The sequence below is a fragment of the Rhynchophorus ferrugineus genome, unplaced genomic scaffold (genome assembly GCF_030347505.1).
Source record: "Rhynchophorus ferrugineus isolate W39M unplaced genomic scaffold, kcgeb_rfMv2 rfM1, whole genome shotgun sequence".
NCBI lineage: Eukaryota > Metazoa > Arthropoda > Insecta > Coleoptera > Curculionidae > Rhynchophorus > Rhynchophorus ferrugineus.
The window spans coordinates 74,457,197-74,479,361 of NW_027472580.1; the positions used below are offsets into that span (position 1 = coordinate 74,457,197).

Sequence of the window (22,165 nt, forward strand, 5' to 3'; positions counted from 1 at the left end):
AATCTGGAGATCTGGCTGGCCATTGTAAATCGCCACTTCGCAAAATTAGCCTTCGTGAAAAAATGTAATTCAATAATTGAATTGTTGAACGAGCTGCGTCGGCTATGGCCCCATCTTGCCGAAACTACATGTCTTCTAGTCCTTGCTCTTATCCTATGTCGGGCACAAGAAAATTTTGAATCATGTCTTGGTACCGTTCAGCAGTAACAGTAACAGCAACACCTTGGTTATTTTCAAGAAAATAGGAACCAATGGCCTTTTTAAGCACGAATAACACACCATACAGTTGTTTTTAATGGATACAATGATGATTAATTGAGGATTCTGTGTTCCCCAAAACCGACTGTTTTTTTTTTATTGACGTAGCCACTGAGAATAAAATAACCTCATCGCTCATTATCAATTTAGACGAAAAATCTTCAATCACAGCCTTAGGATTGCGTTACTGTACTGAACTCGTTGATCAAGATCTCTCGGTAGCAATTTTTGGACTAATTAAATTTTGTACGGGGAACATTTTCAAAATGCAAGCCTTAAACGGCATGCAGAAATGTGTAACTGGGAACCACGTCTCCGAATTGATGTTTCTGGAGACTCTGCAACACTATCACCCACCAGAGCCATATTTGCAACGTTACGAGGCCTGTCTGCTCTCGTAACGTATTGTCGAAAATTCGCATGTAAACGTTAAATTGTAGTTTTGTGAGGCACTGGACGATTAGGATATATTGATGCAATATCCGCTGATTGGCAATAATGGAAGGATTATTTTCAATAAATCTTGTCACTATTTTTATTCGTTCTTGTACCGTATATTTAACCCTAATAAAATTTGGACGTCTACTCAGCTCAATGGTTAAAGCGAAACTGATGTAAACGTCACATAACCAAGACGTCGAGCAATCAAAATGGTAGCGGAACTTTTGCCCCACCTGTTATCAGCAAGATAGAGGGCGTTATGAGCTATTAAAATAACGAATAATAAGCGTAATGTAATTTTCGGACCCTGACAAAGCTCGGTCATACGTTACAAGGGTTGTGAAGGATACATTCTGTACGGTTTGGCTAGCATACGGTTTCAAAATGCTCATGCGAAAGTGCGCAGATGAATCGATGATTACATCGTTCCCAAACTAATATCGTTCTTTTGGCATGGCATTGCTATAATCGCAGAATGATGTAAAAACTCTTTAAAAAATTACATTAAATACATGCAAATACATGCAATAAAATAATAAGTACACATTATAAATGTTTTTTATTTATAATTATAGAGCAACGCAAGCAAACGTAATCGCTATTTTTAAATTTTTTTTTCATAATTATTTCAGGACAAATCCCAATGGTTAATATTTCTAGAAAGTCGCCCATTTGTTTTCTACACATATCTAATTTTATAGAAGGAAAAACTGTAGCTATTTATTACTACGGATTGAATTTAAAATAAACAGGCATTATCATCGATATCCCTAAAAATTGGGAACTTTCGGGGCATATAAAAAGTTAAAAAACGGATAATTCGAAAACTTCGAGGGAGACCTAATAAAATTTTATTAATGTGGATTTTCAACTTCTCTCCTAAATTCTAAAATATTTTCGATACAATTTTGATTTCAATTTATTGGTGTGAATATTTAACAGAATTCCTAACTCCATATAAAACATAATTTGTTAATTAGTCGTTTTTCGTTGCTATATAACGATACCTAAAGCATACAAATACAAATTGGGGGAGGATTGCACTTTATTTTTCAGGATAGTGTTAATTGGTATCATTCTGTGATAGTACATGGCCTCATCGAAAAGGTTTACATCACAGCAACGCACAAAACGTTCAGATAAGGTTTTGTTGTCGGAGAACTTCTAAAAGTAAATTCATCTCGGCTAAAAACTATATATTACATCATGAAAATATTCGAATAATGAGCTTTGACAATTTGGTTACTTAAAGGATCATCAAGAATTATTCGTTCTTAATAATTTACTGTATTTATAGGATGTGATGATGCTTCACAAGTTCTTTTAACTGCAGATCGTTTAATACTAGATCAAAAACTGCAAATCCACTATATAGTTTTGATTTGGTAGTCATTTTATAATGTTTGATATATCCTCTATGATTACTGTTAATGTAATATCCCTAATTAAGAGAGACCGACAAACCTTGCGTAAGATATAATTAACGTATAACAAGTTTATACATTAATAAGCATTAATTTTTAATAAGTATATATAAGAATATATATTGCTAATAAATTCAGATTTCGACTTATGGTCAAATTTTTTTGATACTACATATTTTTAACTCTAAAAATATATTATTTTAATTCTAACAGCAATTTTTATAATACTATAGTAATATTGTAATAATACTTGACGAACTTATTGTTAAACAAGCGGAAAGTTATTGATTACATCTGTATTTTGTTTTCGCACACTCTTTATGACATGGCACACTTAACAATATAAATATCATCATCTACGTCGAAACTTTACGAAATGTTTCATTTCAATTAGATATTGCGATATTGTTCATGTATTCTGAATATAGTGTTTTATAACGCAATCGTTATAAATAAAAATCATTTGATATCAACTAATATAACTTTTTTCCTACTAAATTCATAGTTTGGATCGTGATAATATATACTTTATAAAGGGTGTCTCAAAATAATACCTAATTTTGTTTCTTTTCGGCTTGTTTGCCATGAGATATTGGTAATATAAAAGCTTTTCTACTTCATCTATTCACCAAAGATCTGCTTCATGTTTTCATGCATAAAGAATGAAATCTAATGAGCCTGCATAGCGAAGTGTATACATTGAATGGATTATTGGGCATTAACAAATTGATTCTGATTCTTTGGGAAAAATCATCATACGTCATGAAACATTTTCACATTGTTAACTTTGTTAATCAAAATCTTCGTCGAAAATAAGACTGGGCACCAAGCAACTACCACTGGCAGTCCGTGTCGCGCCATAACAGCCTAAATTGGATTATATTAATATGAAGATTATACGGGTTCACGAAACGATATCAAATGTTCCACAGCTCCTGAAACAAGAGCATTGATTGAGGTATTTTTTGTTCGTCTAATATCGTATTGGTAATCAAAATTAGTTCTTTAATAGATCACAATTACTTGAAGTCAATGTATAATATATGCAAACAAAACTAAACCTGTCAAATTCTTACATATAATTTTGGGATACTCATAACATGTCATGGATATAACATAATGTATACATTTGTGATAAGCTAGTTGTGTTATCCTAATTTGCTATTTTAAAGTTACAAAGTAACTATTCTAAGATACACACTTTGGGCTTATCGTCTAGGTCACTTTTTAAAGTACACTTAATTTTTGCTTATAACTTCACAAAACTAGATCAAATGGCTTTACTTTCTTGAATCTTATGACTAAACCATCATTATCTAGGAGTTGGAGAAAATCAACTGTGATGGGCTGAATGAGCCTCTGTTCATGAATTTTGCCATAGTTTTTGATAATCATGATATCAACAGTTTCTACCGTCAGGTCCTTATGTAAGTTATTGTATTACATTTGTACATTTACAGTGTACATTATCACATTTGTATTACTTTGGCTGACTTACACCCCAGAGATTAACATAATAAGTAAGTCTACACTGATTTTGAAATAACTGAGTATCCACCTGATAACCAGTACATTCGATTGTACTTTATCACGAATACTTGCTCCTGAGTTTAAGGATTATTCAAATATATTTGGCTGTATTTTAATACGAGACCACTTGCTCATTTATATATAGTGGCTTGTGCTTGATTCTGATTGGTGAAATCAACGTACACTTATTTTGATTCATTTTGATGCACCATTTTTCTGTCCAACTTGTATTCCAGTCTTGTATTTGGTCAATGGTTTGAGAGGCAATTGCAGTGCAAAATGTAGCAATAATAATTTCAATGAATCTAGATAAGTCCCGAGTGTACAATGAATAAAGGGCTGATCCCAATACATTGCCTTGTGGCAATTGATGATTTTGTGAACCTAACCAATAGTGAAACGCTGTTTCCTGAAACCAAATTAATACACCGGAACAAGGTACTTTTCCTCAATGACTGGTTTTATCCTTTACAATAGGACTTTTTCGAATAATTTGGACATTATCAGCAATAGTGCAGCTTAATGTGTCTAATGGAAAGTAGAATATAAAATGCGAATTATTATTTTATCGCTAATTTCATATTTTTAAATGTGCACCTGACAAGCACAATGAAGTTTACCTTCTTTATTTCAGCCAGCGACAGTGCACACTTTGACGTGGTATGCGGTATATGGATAAAAATCGATAGTTTACAAATATGAACAAAAATTTTAATTCTCTAAATGGTTTTTAATAATTTAATGCATGATCTAACAATATACCAAAATATATTAATGATTTTTCTGTTAATATGCAGGGTGTCAGGGTAATGACATGAAATGCGGCCATATCTCAAAGAATATATTAGTTATAAATAATCCAGAAAAAAACTAATGTATCTAAAACCGGCAAAAGGAAAACCTGGAAATTATTTGCAGTTTTTCTAGTATCCGCTGGAGAACGTAACAGCCATTACAAAGACATTTGTTGTTTTATTTTTTAAAGAATGTTCAGAAATAATTCTATTTACAGTTTGCAAGAAAGGAAAGAATCTTAAATGCATAATAAGTAAGATTTGATGCCAAATATACCCAATGATGGTGCTTCATGCACATTTCCAAAAGTCACCTGCGAGAACAACATATTGTCTCTTATTTAGTAGCCATATTTACTACAATCCATTATTTTATCTTTCTAAGGTTTTGCTCGTTCTTCAGCATTGAGAAGTGACAATGTTTTTAATAAACTGACTGTTTTGCTAAATATTTCTAAACTATAGCAAACTTAACAGACCTTATGGCGGTACGTTTTATCTATAATAATATGAAGTACTTACCAACTTGAAAAGAATTCATTTTTATATGATGTAAAGAGTACAATACTTGATATAATCGTGATTCTTAGCTGTCTGTTGACTTGTCTGACAAGTTCAAAAGAGTTAAAAAAAGTACAAAAGCTTGTTTATCATGATCTTACTATTACATAGTAGTATTTTTCAAACTTCAATACAGATTATTTATGTATGGTTAAGAGGTCAGCTTTTTGATTATTGTTTATCATTCAATTTTGCTTCTTATAAGAAGGATACATTTTTCTATATTCTCGATTATTTTTTGTTTCTTCATTCTATTGGCCGCTCTAAATATTAATTATCAAGCCCATTATGCGGTGATCGCTCTTGCAAAGAGAAGTTTGTTGGTTCATCCTTAAGCTTTTAAATTTCTCCTTTGAGCTATTGAGTTAACGGCCCATCCGATTGTTTCAGATAAATAAATGCACAAATATAATTAATTCAGCGAGGTTATATCATATAAAAAAATATGTTTGTCCTAAGAAGCCGATTAATATATGTTTTAAATGTACTTTTAGATAGGGCGGGCAAAAGTCCCGCTACTATGGATGCAATTTCCGTTGAGTGGCAAAAATGGAACTATTATATTCAATAAATATTGTCAATACTTTTGCTCGTTCTTGAGGCGTATATTTACCCATAATAAAATTTGGATGTCTACACAACACAATGCTTAAAGCAAAACTGAGCTAAACGTCACATAACCAAGATGAATCGCGCGAAATCAATGGTAGCGGAACTTTTGCCCCTCGCCTATATTCTGTTGAATTCCAAAGGCAGTTCAGCATAGTAATCAGCAACCTTGAAACTGACTGAAAGTTCATTTATTATCGGGTTATTTTTATCTCAACTATTATACTTATCAATTTTCTGTTAATACATTTATAGGAGTTCTCTAATTAATCTAATTGTTGTAATTACATATTTATGAAATAGTAACAATAATTTATAATTAAGACCTTCTTTTATGTAATAATAAATGAATCATTAATTATACATTTAAGTGCGCATTTGATTTATTTTATAGTATTATTACTATTGTTACAGTAAAATATGTTAGGTAAATAAAATAAACAGATTAATCATACTAAAAATAAAGCGATTGTCTATAAAGTAAGCACATCAATTAATGAATATAGTTAACATGCGGGGTAATAAAGAAAAAATGTTAATCATAAATATCGCAATTTTATAAATGGGTTTTATCAGTTACGTGTTATCGTGATTTGGATATGCATAACTACTCAACTATTTATCTCTTAATTTGATTGAAATATTTTGTTTACGTGTTTATTATAAATCCACTTTCCTTTCCTTCCTTTCTACTATTGATAAAAATAGAGTTAAGATGATATTTTGTTAGTAATTTATAATATTCGTCTATAGGTTAGGTTTGAAACGTGTTGATAACGAAGCTGTGTTACAACCAAACGTTACAAATATCTTCTGGCTCCTTCCACTTCTTTATCTAGTTAGCCGCATTTAAGCTATTAAAATCAATCTTGATGCCGAGTCATCAGGATTAGGTATAAATCATCAGAGTACGTTACTCCACAACATCTCTGGTTTTTTGGCGCTTATTGGCTCCATTTAATTTTGAAACAGCGAATAATCCGAATTTGCCACATGCGTATATATCTTTATTTACATTTTTTTATCGTGATTATTAGATTTAATGTCGAATATATTAAGCAGGTAAAAAAAATGGTGTATAATTTTGGATATAGCACATTTTATTTTAAAAAGCATTGAATAAAATGAAATAATAAAAATACGATTAATAAATGTCTAGCTATTCTATTTTTATAAAAACATCATATTACACATCACCATTTTTTATAAAAAAAAAATACACAAATATGATAAATAATTGATTTAATGTTGAAAATATATAAAAGGAGGGAAATAAATATTGAAAATTTGTTGAAATAACACATTTTATTTAAAAAATTATTGAATAAAATGAAATAATAAAAATATTTTCTATATGCCTTTCTATTTTTATAAAAACAGCATATTTAAATAAATTTACATATTTGAACAATTAACAAGAATTCCAAGAACCATATAAAAAGACATTACCATAAGAAAGACCAAAATCATTTAGATCAAATTTAGATCACAGCCAATATAGTTAAAGCCAAAAGAAAAGAAAAGTCACCACTATATATGAAAGCAGCAAAAATTTTCTAAAAATCTCGAAACATTATCGTTACTATTCTTGATCCACAAACCCCATTAATGACTTGACTACCTCTTAGCTTTCGATTAACACATTCTACAATTACTAGCCTAAAAGGAATGGATGATCATATTTTAAAGTCGAAAGACATCTCAGTCAATGCATCATTATTTTAACAAAATAATATTTTATTTACCTGTATTTTTATATAATAATACATTATATTTTCCCAGTCATTAGATCACTAAGTTGTCGTCGATATTTTTATATTTTGTTTATTTGATCCAGGTCTACTTTTGTAAGTAAATTTAATTATTTCAAAGTATCACTGTACGATTTTCTTACATCCTAGCAAAATGCTGTCTAATTTATTCTTCTCTGATTATCTGAATTTCACATTCTTCGACTTTTACTCTCAACAAATTATAGCTACATCTTAGATATAAAATAAAATTAATATCATTAGTAAAATATATTATGTTTAAAATAAATGTTTAATTATGACCAGTTACTACAGTTTTTGCTGCTATTCTTGATGGACGAACCTCATTAATGACTTGACTACTTCCAACACAAGAATCATTTTATTCTCTGTTCTTATTAACATTACATTTTGGCATATGTTGATACCTATTCGTTGAAAATGAATTGTTATAAATTTGGCAGCTAAAATTCTCACTATAAATAAGATTTATGCTGTTTGGATTTTATAAATTTCAAAAATTTAACCTTACATTCTCCCCTTACCTTTGTCCTTCTATGATTTAAAACCAACGTATCTTAGACCACCAGCAATAACACAACTATTACATAACACAATTTAATTATTATTACAATAGAATTATTAATGTAACACAAAATCTAAATATTCTAGATTGTTTTCTTGTTTTGATCTGATCAACCGTACCGATCGACTCGAAAAGTATAGACCGCCATTAGAAAAGGAAGACAATATGGTTTATTCTTTTCTATGGTTTGTTATATGCAGGGAAGTTCGCATGCGCCAAATCCGGAGATGTTGTGGAGAAATGTATCCTTAAATCATTCAGTAAAACAGTGAACTCACGCCATCTAAATGTTGTTGTTAAATTATAATCTAAATAAAATAATGTTACCAAGTATGTTATAACTTATGTTAATATCATAGTACTTTTAATACATATGTTATATTATCGAAGGACTTAAACTACAATTAATTATACAGTCACAATACTAGAGTTGTGTTTTATTACATTTACATTGAACTCCGTTCTTCACCATATTTGAGATAGAGTTCTAGGATCGTTTTTTTATGTAGTGGTATGTCCCCAGAGGCGTAATCCCCCTAAATAATCATAATATATCAAAATAATGTATTTTACTTTAATTCGAGAGCATATTTACCTTTCTACGCTAGTTCTTGTTTCCCTCGATGGTGTGTTTACATGTCAAGTCATCTTGATATCACTGTATCTTCTACTTCTTCTGCAACTACCTGTGTAAACCATTCTTAATAAAATTAGTCACTGAATTCGGCCTAATGCATTTACAATATCTACAAAACAGTATTCATTCTCTCCTCATACGTTCTAACCTAATGCTTATGCTTAATTCTCAATAAATACAATCATATCTGCGCACACAAATCTTGCATACTCTACTATACTATTTTCTACAGTTCCATCCATAATCATTCTATATATTCCATTCTACCAATTATGAGCATGCCTTTAGTTGTTTCCAATCTCATCACTGTGTCTCTGGAATTTCCAGCATTGTACAGCATTATCACATATACTGAAACTTTCCTTTAGTTACTTTCACTTTTCGAGTTACTCTCCAAGTCAATCACTAAACTGTTAATTTGCAATCTGTCTAAGACATGTTCACTATTATACCATTCATCAATTACTTCTTCTGTATGTCTTATAGAGTTCATCCAAACCGAAGGTGTTATGGTCGACAATGCTGCCACATAATTCCTTCCACGTATCCAAACAGATGGTATATCCTTTTCGACCAGCATAATAAGTGTTTGAGAACCCCCATATCAACTCGATTGGATTGAATATACAGTGATAAGGAGGAAGTCGTAATATTATGTGACCATATTGTTCAGCCATCTGATCTACTCTATATATTTTCTCGGGCCTGTTTAAAAAAAATTAATTGCAAGAAAAACGAAACGAAACATTTCATTTATATCTAACTAGTAACAATTTGAAATAGTTCATTCTTTAACTTGGTTTCTTTAAAACTTATTTTATGTACTTTAAGCCATACTATGATATCGTGAACTATCCATAACAATAACTGAAGGTTGCTCCAATTTTTTAAAAACTGATGTTCAAACCACTGTAAAATCAATTTATCGTTCATTTACCCATGGCAGTCACCATTATACTTAGAGTAAAACGCTAATTCTCTACCAGGAATAAAATCATTCCTGTTTCATGCATATATCTGCAATAAATTATTAATAAATATTATGACTAATAAAACCTAATCGATAATTATTTCCACGTTTACCTTTTTCCATCAAGTTTTTTGTTTTTACGCTATATTTATTATCATCTTGCCATAAGTGACCCAGTGTACCATTTTGAAATATCCACGTCTCAGCTAAATCTACAAATTGATATTACAATTCTTCCTTGATTATGTTATATTTTTTAAAATGTTATTCATTTAAAAGCAATCTCTGCATTTCCATTAAACCCACACATTACACAACAGTGTCTGAAGGGGTTTTCAACATCCCTTAAATAGCAGCATATCTTTCAGCTTCTTATGGATACTTTCAAGACTAATAATTTTCGACTGAAAAAGACATTCACTCTTTTTATACATTTCGTATATTTGAACTCTGATATAGCTAACATCAAGATGATCTTGATTTATACCCGCTTCACATAAAGGCGGTTCCTTTTTGGTGAATTTAAGGTTATATGGTTTTTTATTTTTTGAAATATTTCAGAGACCGTGCCGGTACTAACATTCGCTGCAGCTGCAACACGCTAAAATATAGCTTCAATAAAAACCCCGGCGATTGCCGGTTGATAACCCGTAATTATAATTTTTTTAATAATTTCGCGTACGTTTGACAACCGGACGAGTTTGACAGGCTAGTTCGGTTTCACGTTCGAACTTATCAGTCATAATTATGTCTCTTTTTAAACGGAATAAAATGAGAAGGAAAATATTATCTGATTTTGAAACGAATTTACAAATTGCGGCGGACAATACATTAAACATCTTGATGACGTATATACAAAAAGACTTTGAATAGACTATAGGAATTTTGCGAGACTCCTAGAGAACTCACGATCGACAACCGATGATTACTATCAAAACCGATTCTGATATTATATAAAAAAAAACATGAAATCCCATTCATAATTGTTTCTATTCATTTTAGAATTTTATCGGCGGGTATGTTGAAATATTTAATCAAAATGCTGCGTGAACCATTGTACGGCACTTTAAATACGTTTCAACACAAAACAAATTCATTTAAACACAAAACACAGATAAGCGCCACGTATTCAAAACCATCTAAATGTATTTTAATGGCGAATAAAAACGAACGATAAACAACACTCGATTTATAAAGGTTGATTGTGATAGATCTATATTAAGGACATACTCGATTTATCGAACTTAACTTTTTAATAATATTGACAATTTCATTTTGATTTGATTTTGAAATGTATTAATTAAAATATCAATTATATAAGTCTGTGAAATGTTAATGCTCCTATAGATAATGTATTTTAAGATTCCTTTTTTACATATTAATATATTTTATGATAATTTTTGAATATCATTTATATATATATATCCTCCGAACCACGGTTCTCAGCATTAAGCCTACGGACTGGCGAGTAAACTTGGAGATCATCCCAGAAGAAGAAGAGGTCTTACCCAGCCTGGTTACTAGCGTGACTGGGATCATTTTCCTTTTCAGATTTTGATCTCTTGCCTAAGGACAATCACAAATGTTATACAAACACAAGCATGAATTTACGACCATGTACCAGCAGGATTCGAACCCGCGACTATATCAGCAGCAGGAAGATTGTCCTATCGCCTTCATCGGTGCCACTCAAGCTACCTGTATTATTTTTATTGAAATAATAACACGAGCTGCCTAATTCGACTCAACTTTTTGGTATAAATACATGAGAACCATTCGTTATTTGATTCCCTGAACTCAGATCTCCAATAATGGTACAACCACGATAGTAGCTTGCGCTCTTCATTTTATTACATAACTGTGTCTCGGAACGTCTGAAAATGTAAATACAAAGTGGATTCAAAATAATTTTGTTATGTATGTAGATGTTATATGCTCGGTAACAGTGAAAAAATCATGACAGATTAACCCAAAGGTGTACTGTACTTTGGTTATGCTCTAGTAAACATTAACAAGTCATGGGTACCCAAATTACATTATAATGCGTATGTAGATATACATAGCTGAACAACTGGTCACTTGATGAAAATGTATACTTTTCATTTTATGTACCAACGTTATGAAGAGAACTGAAAAATAACGTAGATGATTGCTACTCTCAATCGATGAATATCGTCAGAATAAATGCAAAAATAGATAATATAAATAATCTGACGTATCATCAATGCCGAAATCTATTCCCCGTATGGAGAGTGATTCATAACTAATTTGTCTAAGTACAAGTTTAAAAATGCCTTAAAAATTTCGTTTTCATAACCGGCGAGCAGTAAAATAGATATCGTTATGGATGGAAAACATATTTCAAAACAATTTTTTAATTCAATAAAGAACGTAAAAAACAACAAAATAATGATTTGTCGAAAACCATAACCAATTTTAAGAATTTGGTGGCTCTCAAGTTGTATATCTTTAGTGATACTAGTTCAATGAGGATAAGCTATAGATGATTTTAAAGTCAGGTGACCGTTGAACATTCTAGATATAAGAGTATCATAACTCTAATAACAGAAGGAACGGAACGTCATTTTCATCATATCTTGTTTGTTTACATCAGAAGAGCGAAAATGGAGCAAATACTCATTGAAAATAATATGTTATGAAAGTATACATCGCCCACAAAACACTTAAGTATAATTTACTAAGATTAAATACTAACAACAATTGATACTTGGATTCTACATGAATCCACCAAGAAAAATTTAGTGGGCCTTGATTCCATCTGTAAATATCTGATAACAAGTGGATTACGTATGACAATAAAAATGTCTTTAATACCCGGAAAAGTTTTACAAATAGTTGCAAAGCCAGCGTTGATGTGAAGAATTGTAATACTAACATTCGGTAGAGCTGAAAATTATTTTGCTAATTTAATATTAATATATAATGAAACATACACTTTAGTAACTCAAGTAAATGATGACCTTCTTAACCGATTTTTAGACCTAGCTCGTACCCGAGTACCAGATTATTACCACTTCTTAGTCTCTTATTTGTCATCATTGCCATGGTAAATCAAGTATCTTATTAATGACATAGTAAACAATATTCATTTTACCATTTCACAAATTTTGAAATTTACTTCTTTACATCAAATGTTAATATATAAGCAATGTGTAAGACTGTTGTTGTAAATTGAGAAACACGAATTTGATGTTGTAGAACTGAATTGTAAATTTTAAAAGAATTTAAAAATATAATCGATCTGGTAGTTTATAATGCTACATAATAACGGAGCAAAATTGATGAAATCAGTTCTAAGAAGACGGACACTTGTGAATTGATCCCCTAAATCTTTTAGTAAATGTCATATGATTTATTTTGTGAACATTCCAACTAACATATGGCCTAAATAAAAGATATAGACACAAAAATACCTATAGGCCAACTAATTCGTGAATGCCTAATGTAGAAATATGTTCTTTATTTAACTAAACATACCATTAAAATTGTCTTTTCCTCCTTATGAATTAAAAGAACCTTAAATAGAAACCTTCTTTTCTGTTTCTAAAGAATATATATATATATATATATATATATATATACAAATAAATCTTAATTGAATACTGATTGAATCATTCCTTCCTCATAGATCGAACTAAGAGACCTCTATTCTGTGAGATACATAATAAATGTCGCCAACATTTTATATGAATGAAGCATTATATTGGCTATTAGAAGAAAATACGATTATCTGATTCTCGATGGTGTTCTCTTAAGATATGACCTGACCAAATCAACCAAAAAACTATTAATATATTGTTATTTTAAATATTTGCTTTCTTTTAGAATGTGTAGGCATTTTAGTTATAATATTATATATTACCAAATTAACATGTTTATAAAGTAACCAAAACAATATAACGGTATTGAAACTTAAAATCACAATAACAGTCAATCCTAAGAGTTTTTATTTATATTAAGATCGTGGAGTGTTCAAATTGTGAAATGTTATATATCATTTACATTAAACTATTTGTCTCAAAAAGCCTGAATGACGTCTGATTACTCAGAATTGGTTAATTGCAATTTTTAATCAAAAACTCAACTTATTTTATTTTGTAACCACAAAATTACCGCAAATTCGATTTGGCTACGCTGAATATCTGACTGTTATCGAAGAACTCCTTTATGTTTTCTTTCACGTTAATAAAATGAGTATATTCACGTGAACTATATTTTAATTTGTAATTATAACAAATTTGTCTATAAAATAGTTAGCAAGAGTTATCATTATGGGAAATTCTAACCATTATTATAATTTCAACAGTTCTTGGTAAAAAATACATACCACATATCCGGTATATAGAAAATTATACCTGCGTATGTTAAACAATATGTTATGTTAAATTTAAGTGAGTAATAAAACGTGGTAAATTATGTATGGCAAATTACACATAATTTATCTTTAACTTCAAACCTGATTCTTTCAGTTACTCATTCGGAAGTATTTGTTTCATTGAACTGCAATGAAGCAAAACTACAGTAAAGTGCTACCAGTGGTTCTTATTTGAATTACTAGTATTTTTCAGGTTCAAAAGAAGAGTCAGAGTTAAAAATTTGTAAGTATAACTTCATAAATACTGAGATAGTTTATTATTATCGGTAATGTTATTTAAAATCACCGTTATTTATGTAGTTTTCTCAATTGACACAATACGAATTGGCACGTTTATATGTAGCATATAAGATATATTATGATCGAAATCTCCATCATTAGGTTTATTACATTTTCAGTTATCTTTTTAAACTATATAGGTATAACTAAAAGCTTCTACAGATTGAACACAAAAATCTGGAAACGATTAATATATAAACAGGTTAACTTCAGCCAGTATTAAAAATGGTTTGATATATTAACACACAGGATATACATGAGATAATTATTTCTGCTAACCAAAAGATTGCGGAGGAATATCTTCCAATTAAAGTGGTAATTATTTAAAAATCCATTCTAAACGATAAACATTTAATATTTAATGCAACACTTAATATTCTTCTCTCATAGCTCCCATCTAGTTTTATTCTGATTGTAAATGAGCTTTAGTTAATGTTAGAAACCTAACTATATTATTGTATATCATATCATAACTAAGTCACATACATTAAATTTGCAACAAGAACTATTGAAACTCATTGCCATACTTTAGCATTATTCCTCTTAAATTATCCGTAAGGTATTTAAGTGTTAGAGATCGGTTTTCGTCCAATAATTCTAGCAAATAATTCTTATCTCTAACATCAAAATCGCAATTTCAAAATTCTACCACTAGCATCCGTATAAACTGTACAAGTGAGTAATGCTAAAAAAAACTATCATGGTTATTTATGTAGAGAAATATTAAAAACATTGAATTTAATAGTTGTTTACATCGATACTTTTCACGAATAATCGTTTTATAAATCGACATCTCTGACTGAAGTTATCCGTAAGTTATTTAAGTGTTAGAGATCGGTTTTCGTCCAATAATTCTAGCTATTAATTCTTCTCTCTAACATCAAAATCGCAATTTTAAAATTCTACCACTAGCATCCGTATACACTGTACAACTGAGTAATGCTAAATGAAAACTATCATGGTTATTTATGTAGAGAAATATTAAAAACATTGAATTTAATAGTTGTTTACATCGATACTTTTCACGAATAATCGTTTTATAAATCGACATCTCCGCCTGAAATTATCCGTAAGCCATTTAAGTGTTAAAGATCGGTTTTCGTCCAATAATTCTAGCTATTAATTCTTCTCTCTAACATCAAAATCGCAATTTCAAAATTCTACCACTAGCATCCGTATAAACTGTACAAGTGAGTAATGCTAAATAAAAACTATCATGGTTATTTATGTAGAGAAATATTAAAAACATTGAATTTAATGGTTGTTTACATCGATACTTTTCACGAATAATCGTTTTATAAATCGACATCTCTGACTGAAGTTATCCGTAAGTTATTTAAGTGTTAAAGATCGGTTTTCAACCAATAATACTAGCAATTAATTCTTCTCTCTAACATCAAAATCGCAATTTTAAAATTCTATTATTAGCATTCGTATACATTGAATAACTGATGAGCATATGATAGATCCTAATGTTTTTATTTTGAGTAATAATATGTTTTTGTTTGATATATTTTTAACAATAAAATTACAGGCAAGATTATTTTCAGTCCTACTCAATCTGATCAATATTTATATATAATAAATACGACGAGAATAAGATACTAAAGACTGTAGTACATTTTAACAGAAGCTATTTCTAATATTAAAAGTTAAGATTTTCGGAAAAAAGCCGTTTTTATTACATAATTTCATTCGAATCGATTGATAAACATAGTAAAATAGGTTTAAGGATGTCGCTACTTGACAATCGATGACGCGGTCTGATAAAAGTAATAGTGAGAATCCTCAAAATCTTCAGATTATTTCAATATTTACAAACCGTCTGACACATAAACGTAAAAACAATAAATCGGATGTGCGTAGCGCAATTTACAAGTGGATCATTATCTAGATATTTGGCACGAAAAATTACAGATAAAATCAAGTCGGTACTTTGCAAATATATAATAGATTTGCTGATTTAAATACACGAGTACATTGATAGAACCTTATCTTTGTTTATTATTACTGGTTTTATTTTGTTATATATGTTTTTCGTATTTACCATTTATCCTATACATTTTAGCGTTATGTTCGGTCTTAATCACATAGGATATATGCATAAGCTGTATCAATTCATATAGTTTCTCTAAATATAATTTTTTTAATTGCGATATTAAATATATAACAATTTGATTCTCCTAACAACATAATCATTAGCTGCACTAAAATTAATTTAAAAACCAAATTTTTGTTCTGTAAAAGTATATTTGCCGGAAATATAGATCGATTTAACTGCACTGTCATGTGGTTCCTCGTCAACTAAGCTCTACTTAAGAAAGGTCTAAAACAAGAAAGCTGATTCTTCTCTCTAACATCAAAATCGCAATTTTAAAATTCTATTATTTGCATTCGTATACATTGAATAACTGATGGGCATATGATAGATTCTAATGTTTTTATTTTGAGTAATAATATGTTTTGTTTGATATATTTTTAACAATAAAATTAGAAGCAAGATTATTTTCAGTCCTACTCAATCTGATCAATATTTATATATAATAAATACGATCTTCAAGCGATTTCTATGTATTTTCGTAAGCGAAAATTATATTTATAAAACTCCAGGGAGTTAGAGATTTAGATGCTTTTTTTCATCACTACTGGTTTCATATATTCATCAAATAGAAGACAAAATAGTTTTGCTTCTTGATGGTAGTTTTTATGCTTTCATGCCTATGTCCATTCTGCAGATTTCAATGAAATCCATTTGCTTTTTATCTACAAAATAGTTGCCCACCAAGGTGACTCAACGTTGGTGAAAATCACGTCCTCCAAGAAATATCTTCCGCATTATGTTCTTTTCCCATCGCCGTAGTAATTTATTGAATCACTTCAAATATGCTGATTGCTTAAAAATACCTAGATTTAAAGATTCCAGGCCTATTAAAAGCAAATGTGAAGGAAGGTGTTTTCGTTAGACCAGACATTGCCAGACAATATGCCATGATGGGTTCTCAAAGAGACCGATGGATTTCTTTTAAATAGGTTCTCGAGACATTTTGTGGGCAATTTTAAAGACCCTAACTATAAGCAATTCCTCAAAAAAATGCTGAAAGAATTTCAAGCTTTATGTTGCCTAATGAGTCTAAAAGTACGTTTCCTTCGCTTCCATGTAAAATGTGAGTGACGAGCAAAGTGGACGATCACACCAGGACACTTGATATGGAGAAGAGATGCTAAGCAAAATGTATATTTAATGGTTTGTACATAAAATAACGTTTTTCAGGTCTATTAACTTTTTACATAGTGACCCAATTTATTAAGAAATATGTCCTGTTATAATAAAAAGGAAGTCATTTTCGAGTGCCAATAAAACCTAAACAACTCGTTTATGTTTTTGTTTACATGTGTTATTAATAAACTACTTCGTAAGATTTCATTTTTGTAGATAACATAAAATATTTATTTTATAAATCCCGACAAATCCACAAATAAAGACGTTGATCTAAATACTAAACTACAAATTGGTTACTACCATTATTTTTTGTCTTTTCATATTGATATCGAAATGGTAATCTAATATGAGAAGAGTTTTACAATTCGATTTATCAAGAACTTAGCCTGTTAATAGCTATTATTTATTCTTTCTTTCTTTCAGGTGTTGCAGATAAATATTCTTCAATGCACTCTGGAAGTTTCTCTAGCACCCTTCTACAAACCTCTGTCTGCAAGAAGCTTTGTTGTTGCTGTAATCCTTGTTGTTGTCGATGTTAAAAGATAAAAAACATCAATATATTATAATTTATTCAAGAAAATATTATTATAAAATCTAAATAGATAACTAAAGAGAAATCAATACATACAAATTTTACATTTTACTACATCACAATGGCTTGGAAGAAAATATCTAAAGATCCAGTGTTCACCGTCAGCAAAAACCTACCCTTTAGAATTTATGTGGCTTACGGCTTAGGTCATATTCTGAACGATGTCTGTGCTGCTATGTGGTTTAGCTACTTATTGGTATTTTTTCACTTGGTAAGTTGTCTTTAACGTAATAATACCAATTTAACTTCTCATAATATTGCTAAACTGATCTTAACCAATTTTCATCAATGGATAATTACATGTAATAATCGATATCGATATTAAAAATGGCACTCAATGTGTAACATGCCAATGTGTGAAACAATTCCTTTTTTCTTGTTTAATAGGCAATATTTTACTTCAGCAAGATAAATAATTTCAACGGATTAATTAAAATATTAGATTATTCATAATATATTTGACTTTCGATAATATAGAACTGTTTTTTTTATAATATATGTTCAATATTAAACAGATTTAAACACGAATATTTAACACAGGGTTCAATATATCTGCGATCTTAGGATGAATAGGTTTCTTGCAATTTTAACAACGTGGGGTAAAAGTCCCGCTACCATTGATGCAATTTCCGGACAATTCCCTACGAAAATCAACCATCAAGGACTGGTATGCTAAGTTTAAACGTGTTGAAATGTGTACCGAAGACTGTGAACGCAGTGGACGCCCAAAAGAGTTGGATTGGTTGGTTGAATTGATGATTCGGAGCAGTGTGTGAAGATGATCAAGCGTAATAACCCGAGTTTTTGCGTGGATATGTGACAATGGATGAAAGAGTGAAAGAATGAAGAGGAAAATCCAATCGACATTTATCTGAGTGGACTGCACACGAAGAATCCGCACCAAAACGTGGGAAAACGCAACAGTCGGCTCGCAAGTTTATGGCGTCTATATTTTGGGATGCGCGTGGAATAATTTTCATTAACTACCTTGAAAAAGGAAAGACCATCAACAGCAACTATTACATAGCGTTATTGGACCGTTTGAAGGACAAAATCGCCGAAAAAACGGCCGCATATGAAGAAAAAGAAAATGCTGGTTCACCACGACGTCAGTGAAAACGATGGCAAAAATTCATAAATGCGGCTTCGAATTGCTTCCTCACTCACCGTATTCTCTAGTTCTGCCCCCAGCGACTATTTTCTGTTCTCAGATCTAAAAAGAATGCCCGCTGGGAAGAAATTTTTGTCGACTGAAGAGGTGATCGCCGAAACGGAGGCTTATTTTCAAGCAAAGGACAAATCGTACTACGAAAACAGTATCGAAAAGGTGGAGAGTCACTGTGATCAGTCTATCACCCTTGGAAGGGACTATGTTGAATAAAACAAACTAATTTTGCCAAAAGAATGTGTTTTACTATGATAGACTGATGACTTTTCAATTGACCTGTTACATCAAAATATTCAATACTCAACTTTGATTTGTTTTTGCGCTCAAAATAGGAAACTCTCAATTAACGCTTTTATTTAGTAATGTAATTAGTAATTTCATATATATTTTCCAATTATTATTTTTACTCTCTATAAAGTAAGCCTTCTAAATATATTTTTAATCTATATAAATAAGAAATATATAGTAAAAATCTAGTTATATACGAATCTACATTTGAAATAAAAATTCCCTAATAACTACATGCATAAAATAATAGTTTTTATATTTTCAGGTGTTAAAATTCAAGAACAACGAAGCGGGCGCTCTTCTCCTAGTTGGTCAAGTAGCCGATGCCATCGCCACACCAATCATCGGTTACCACTCTGATAAAGATCACAGTTGCTGGCTTTATCGTTTTGGTAGGAGGAAGGTCTGGTATTTTATCGGGACCATATGCGTTCTGGCAACTTTCCCCTTTATATTCGCCCCATGCATCGGCTGTCAAAATACCACCACTTCCCTCCAAATGGTTTACTATTCGTTTTTCATTATAATTTTTCAGTTCGGTTGGGCATCCGTTCAAATCTCCCATATGGCCCTTATTCCAGAAATAACACCTAGAGAACATCAAAGAACAAAACTCGCGGCTATTCGAAGTGGAGCTACTGTCGTCGCGAGCATTTTCGTGTACCTGGTTACTTGGGGAGTTTTGGGAATGTCTGGCGGAAGCGATAAGAAAATTAATCCGGATGATGTGAAAAAATTTCAAATAATTGTATGGTCTATTATGTCCTTTGGAATTGTCTGTTCGGTGATATTCTACTTTAACATCAAAGAACAAAAAACGATGATGAGTTGTGATGAACACGTCGACTCGGAAACTAGAAGCAACATCAAGGATTTGTTTAAGAATTACAAGGTCTACCTGGTAGCGGTGATTTATATGTCTTCCCGTCTCTTCCTCAACCTGACTCAAGTTTTCATTAGTTTGTACCTCGATGAAGCTTTAGATATGGTTGCTAATGCGTTGGCAATAATTCCTTTGGCCATGTATGTTGCTAGTTTCATTGCTTCTTTACCCATTGGTGTTATCACTAAACATATTGGAAGGAAGCTCACGTATTTGTTAGGTACTGTTATCGGTTTAGTTGCATGTGTTTGGATTCAGTTTGGTGAAGGCGATAGCTATAAAACCTACCTCATATTTTTGGTAGTCGCTCTTCTGGGAGCAGCTACAACCATAGTTTTGGTGTCAAGTTTTGACATAACAACTGAACTAATCGGAGTTAAAACCAACAGTGGTGCTTTTATCTATGGTATTATGAGCTTTGCTGATAAACTCTCCAATGGTATTACGGTGGAAATCATTCAACACTTCCACAACGACGAAACCAACACGGCCTATTACAAGAACGTAATGACCTATGCTTGTGGTGGTGCCGTTTTGATGGGTGCTATTGCCGTTTTACTTTTAAATAGCAATAGTGCTAAAACTGGAGAAGAAGGACCTAAGCGCAAAAATATCGAGACAATAAGTTAAAAAATGTTTAATATAACTCTTTGGCAATTGTTTAGTATTTTATAATTATATTTTGTTGTTTAATAAATGGGATTAAGTGAAATTATTGTATTTTTATTGTAAATTATTTTGTTATAGTCAACATATTATAGATTAACAATGTTTGCCAATTAGTTTTTGAAGAAACTAGCGAAATAACGTTAAAACAAAAAAAACGTTTTGATAGTTCCTGGGTGGTTTAGTTTAGTTTACCATATCACCATAAATAGAGTGATACCTGAACAACTATCTTTAGAGAGCTATGAAATAATTTCTATACTTAATATCTTTATAAAATATATGCACATATTTGCTGTAAGATTAAGATAATGACCTCGTCATTGGTCTTAGCGACTTCTATAATTAGTTCACTTATTTTTATACAAAATGCACAACTGATTAAGAATATCTGTGATTGATTACAATAATTATAATTATAAATTATAAATAATAGGTAAAATAAATATATGATTAAATAATCGCAGTTATTTTTAATTATTTAAAATAATATTCAATGAAGCAAAGAGACAGATCAGAATTGTCAGTTATTATCATTAGTAGGAAAAACCTGAATTACTTTTTCCTCTATCTAATATATAGGTTATATATATATACATATATATATATATACATATATATATATATATATATATATATATATATATATATATATAACTAATATTAAAAATTACGGAATGCAGAAATGGGAAGATCTAAACAATGCCAAAAAAATTTTAAGAAATGCATAACTCTACAAAGAATGTTTGTCTTTATCGTAAAATATATTTTGTGATTGAGTTACTTCATTAAAAAAATATGAATTAGTTAAGGTATATTTAAAAATAGCGCGAAGAAAAGATACAGCTGTCGCTTAAAAGGTAAACTAAAGTTGATTGTTTTGTAAAAAACTTCAAAAAGGTTAAGAAGTCATCTAGTAAATGTAAATATATTAATTGTAATTGTATTAGTATATTTATTAAAATACGACATATATTTTTTTAACAGATGCATATACCTTTGTGAAGCTATGACGTTTATTTTAACTGCTCTGATTGGAATCTAGACAAACCTTGGGCTTGTGTGTATCGAGAAAATTGTTGAAGGCAAACAATTTTTAGAAGAAAAAACAT

General features: G+C 30.5%; 1 protein-coding gene across 6 annotated transcripts in view; it reads left to right on the forward strand.

The window, feature by feature from the left end:
• Nucleotides 1-21,099, forward strand: part of LOC143199833 (major facilitator superfamily domain-containing protein 12) — a 236,859-nt gene extending 215,760 nt beyond the window's left edge. For 5 of the 6 annotated variants that reach the window (XM_076409967.1, XM_076409981.1, XM_076409969.1 and 2 more), the window contains exons 2-3: nt 17,880-18,259; nt 19,770-21,099. In XM_076409967.1, coding sequence (XP_076266082.1) covers nt 18,110-18,259; nt 19,770-21,017 — 1,398 coding nt within the window. In that variant the 5' untranslated portion in view covers nt 17,880-18,109 and the 3' untranslated portion in view covers nt 21,018-21,099. Of the gene's footprint in view, nt 1-14,045; nt 14,181-17,879; nt 18,260-19,769 lie in introns of those variants that run through there. The other variant, XM_076409968.1, reaches the window with a different exon arrangement.
• Nucleotides 21,100-22,165: the final 1,066 nt, after the last annotated feature.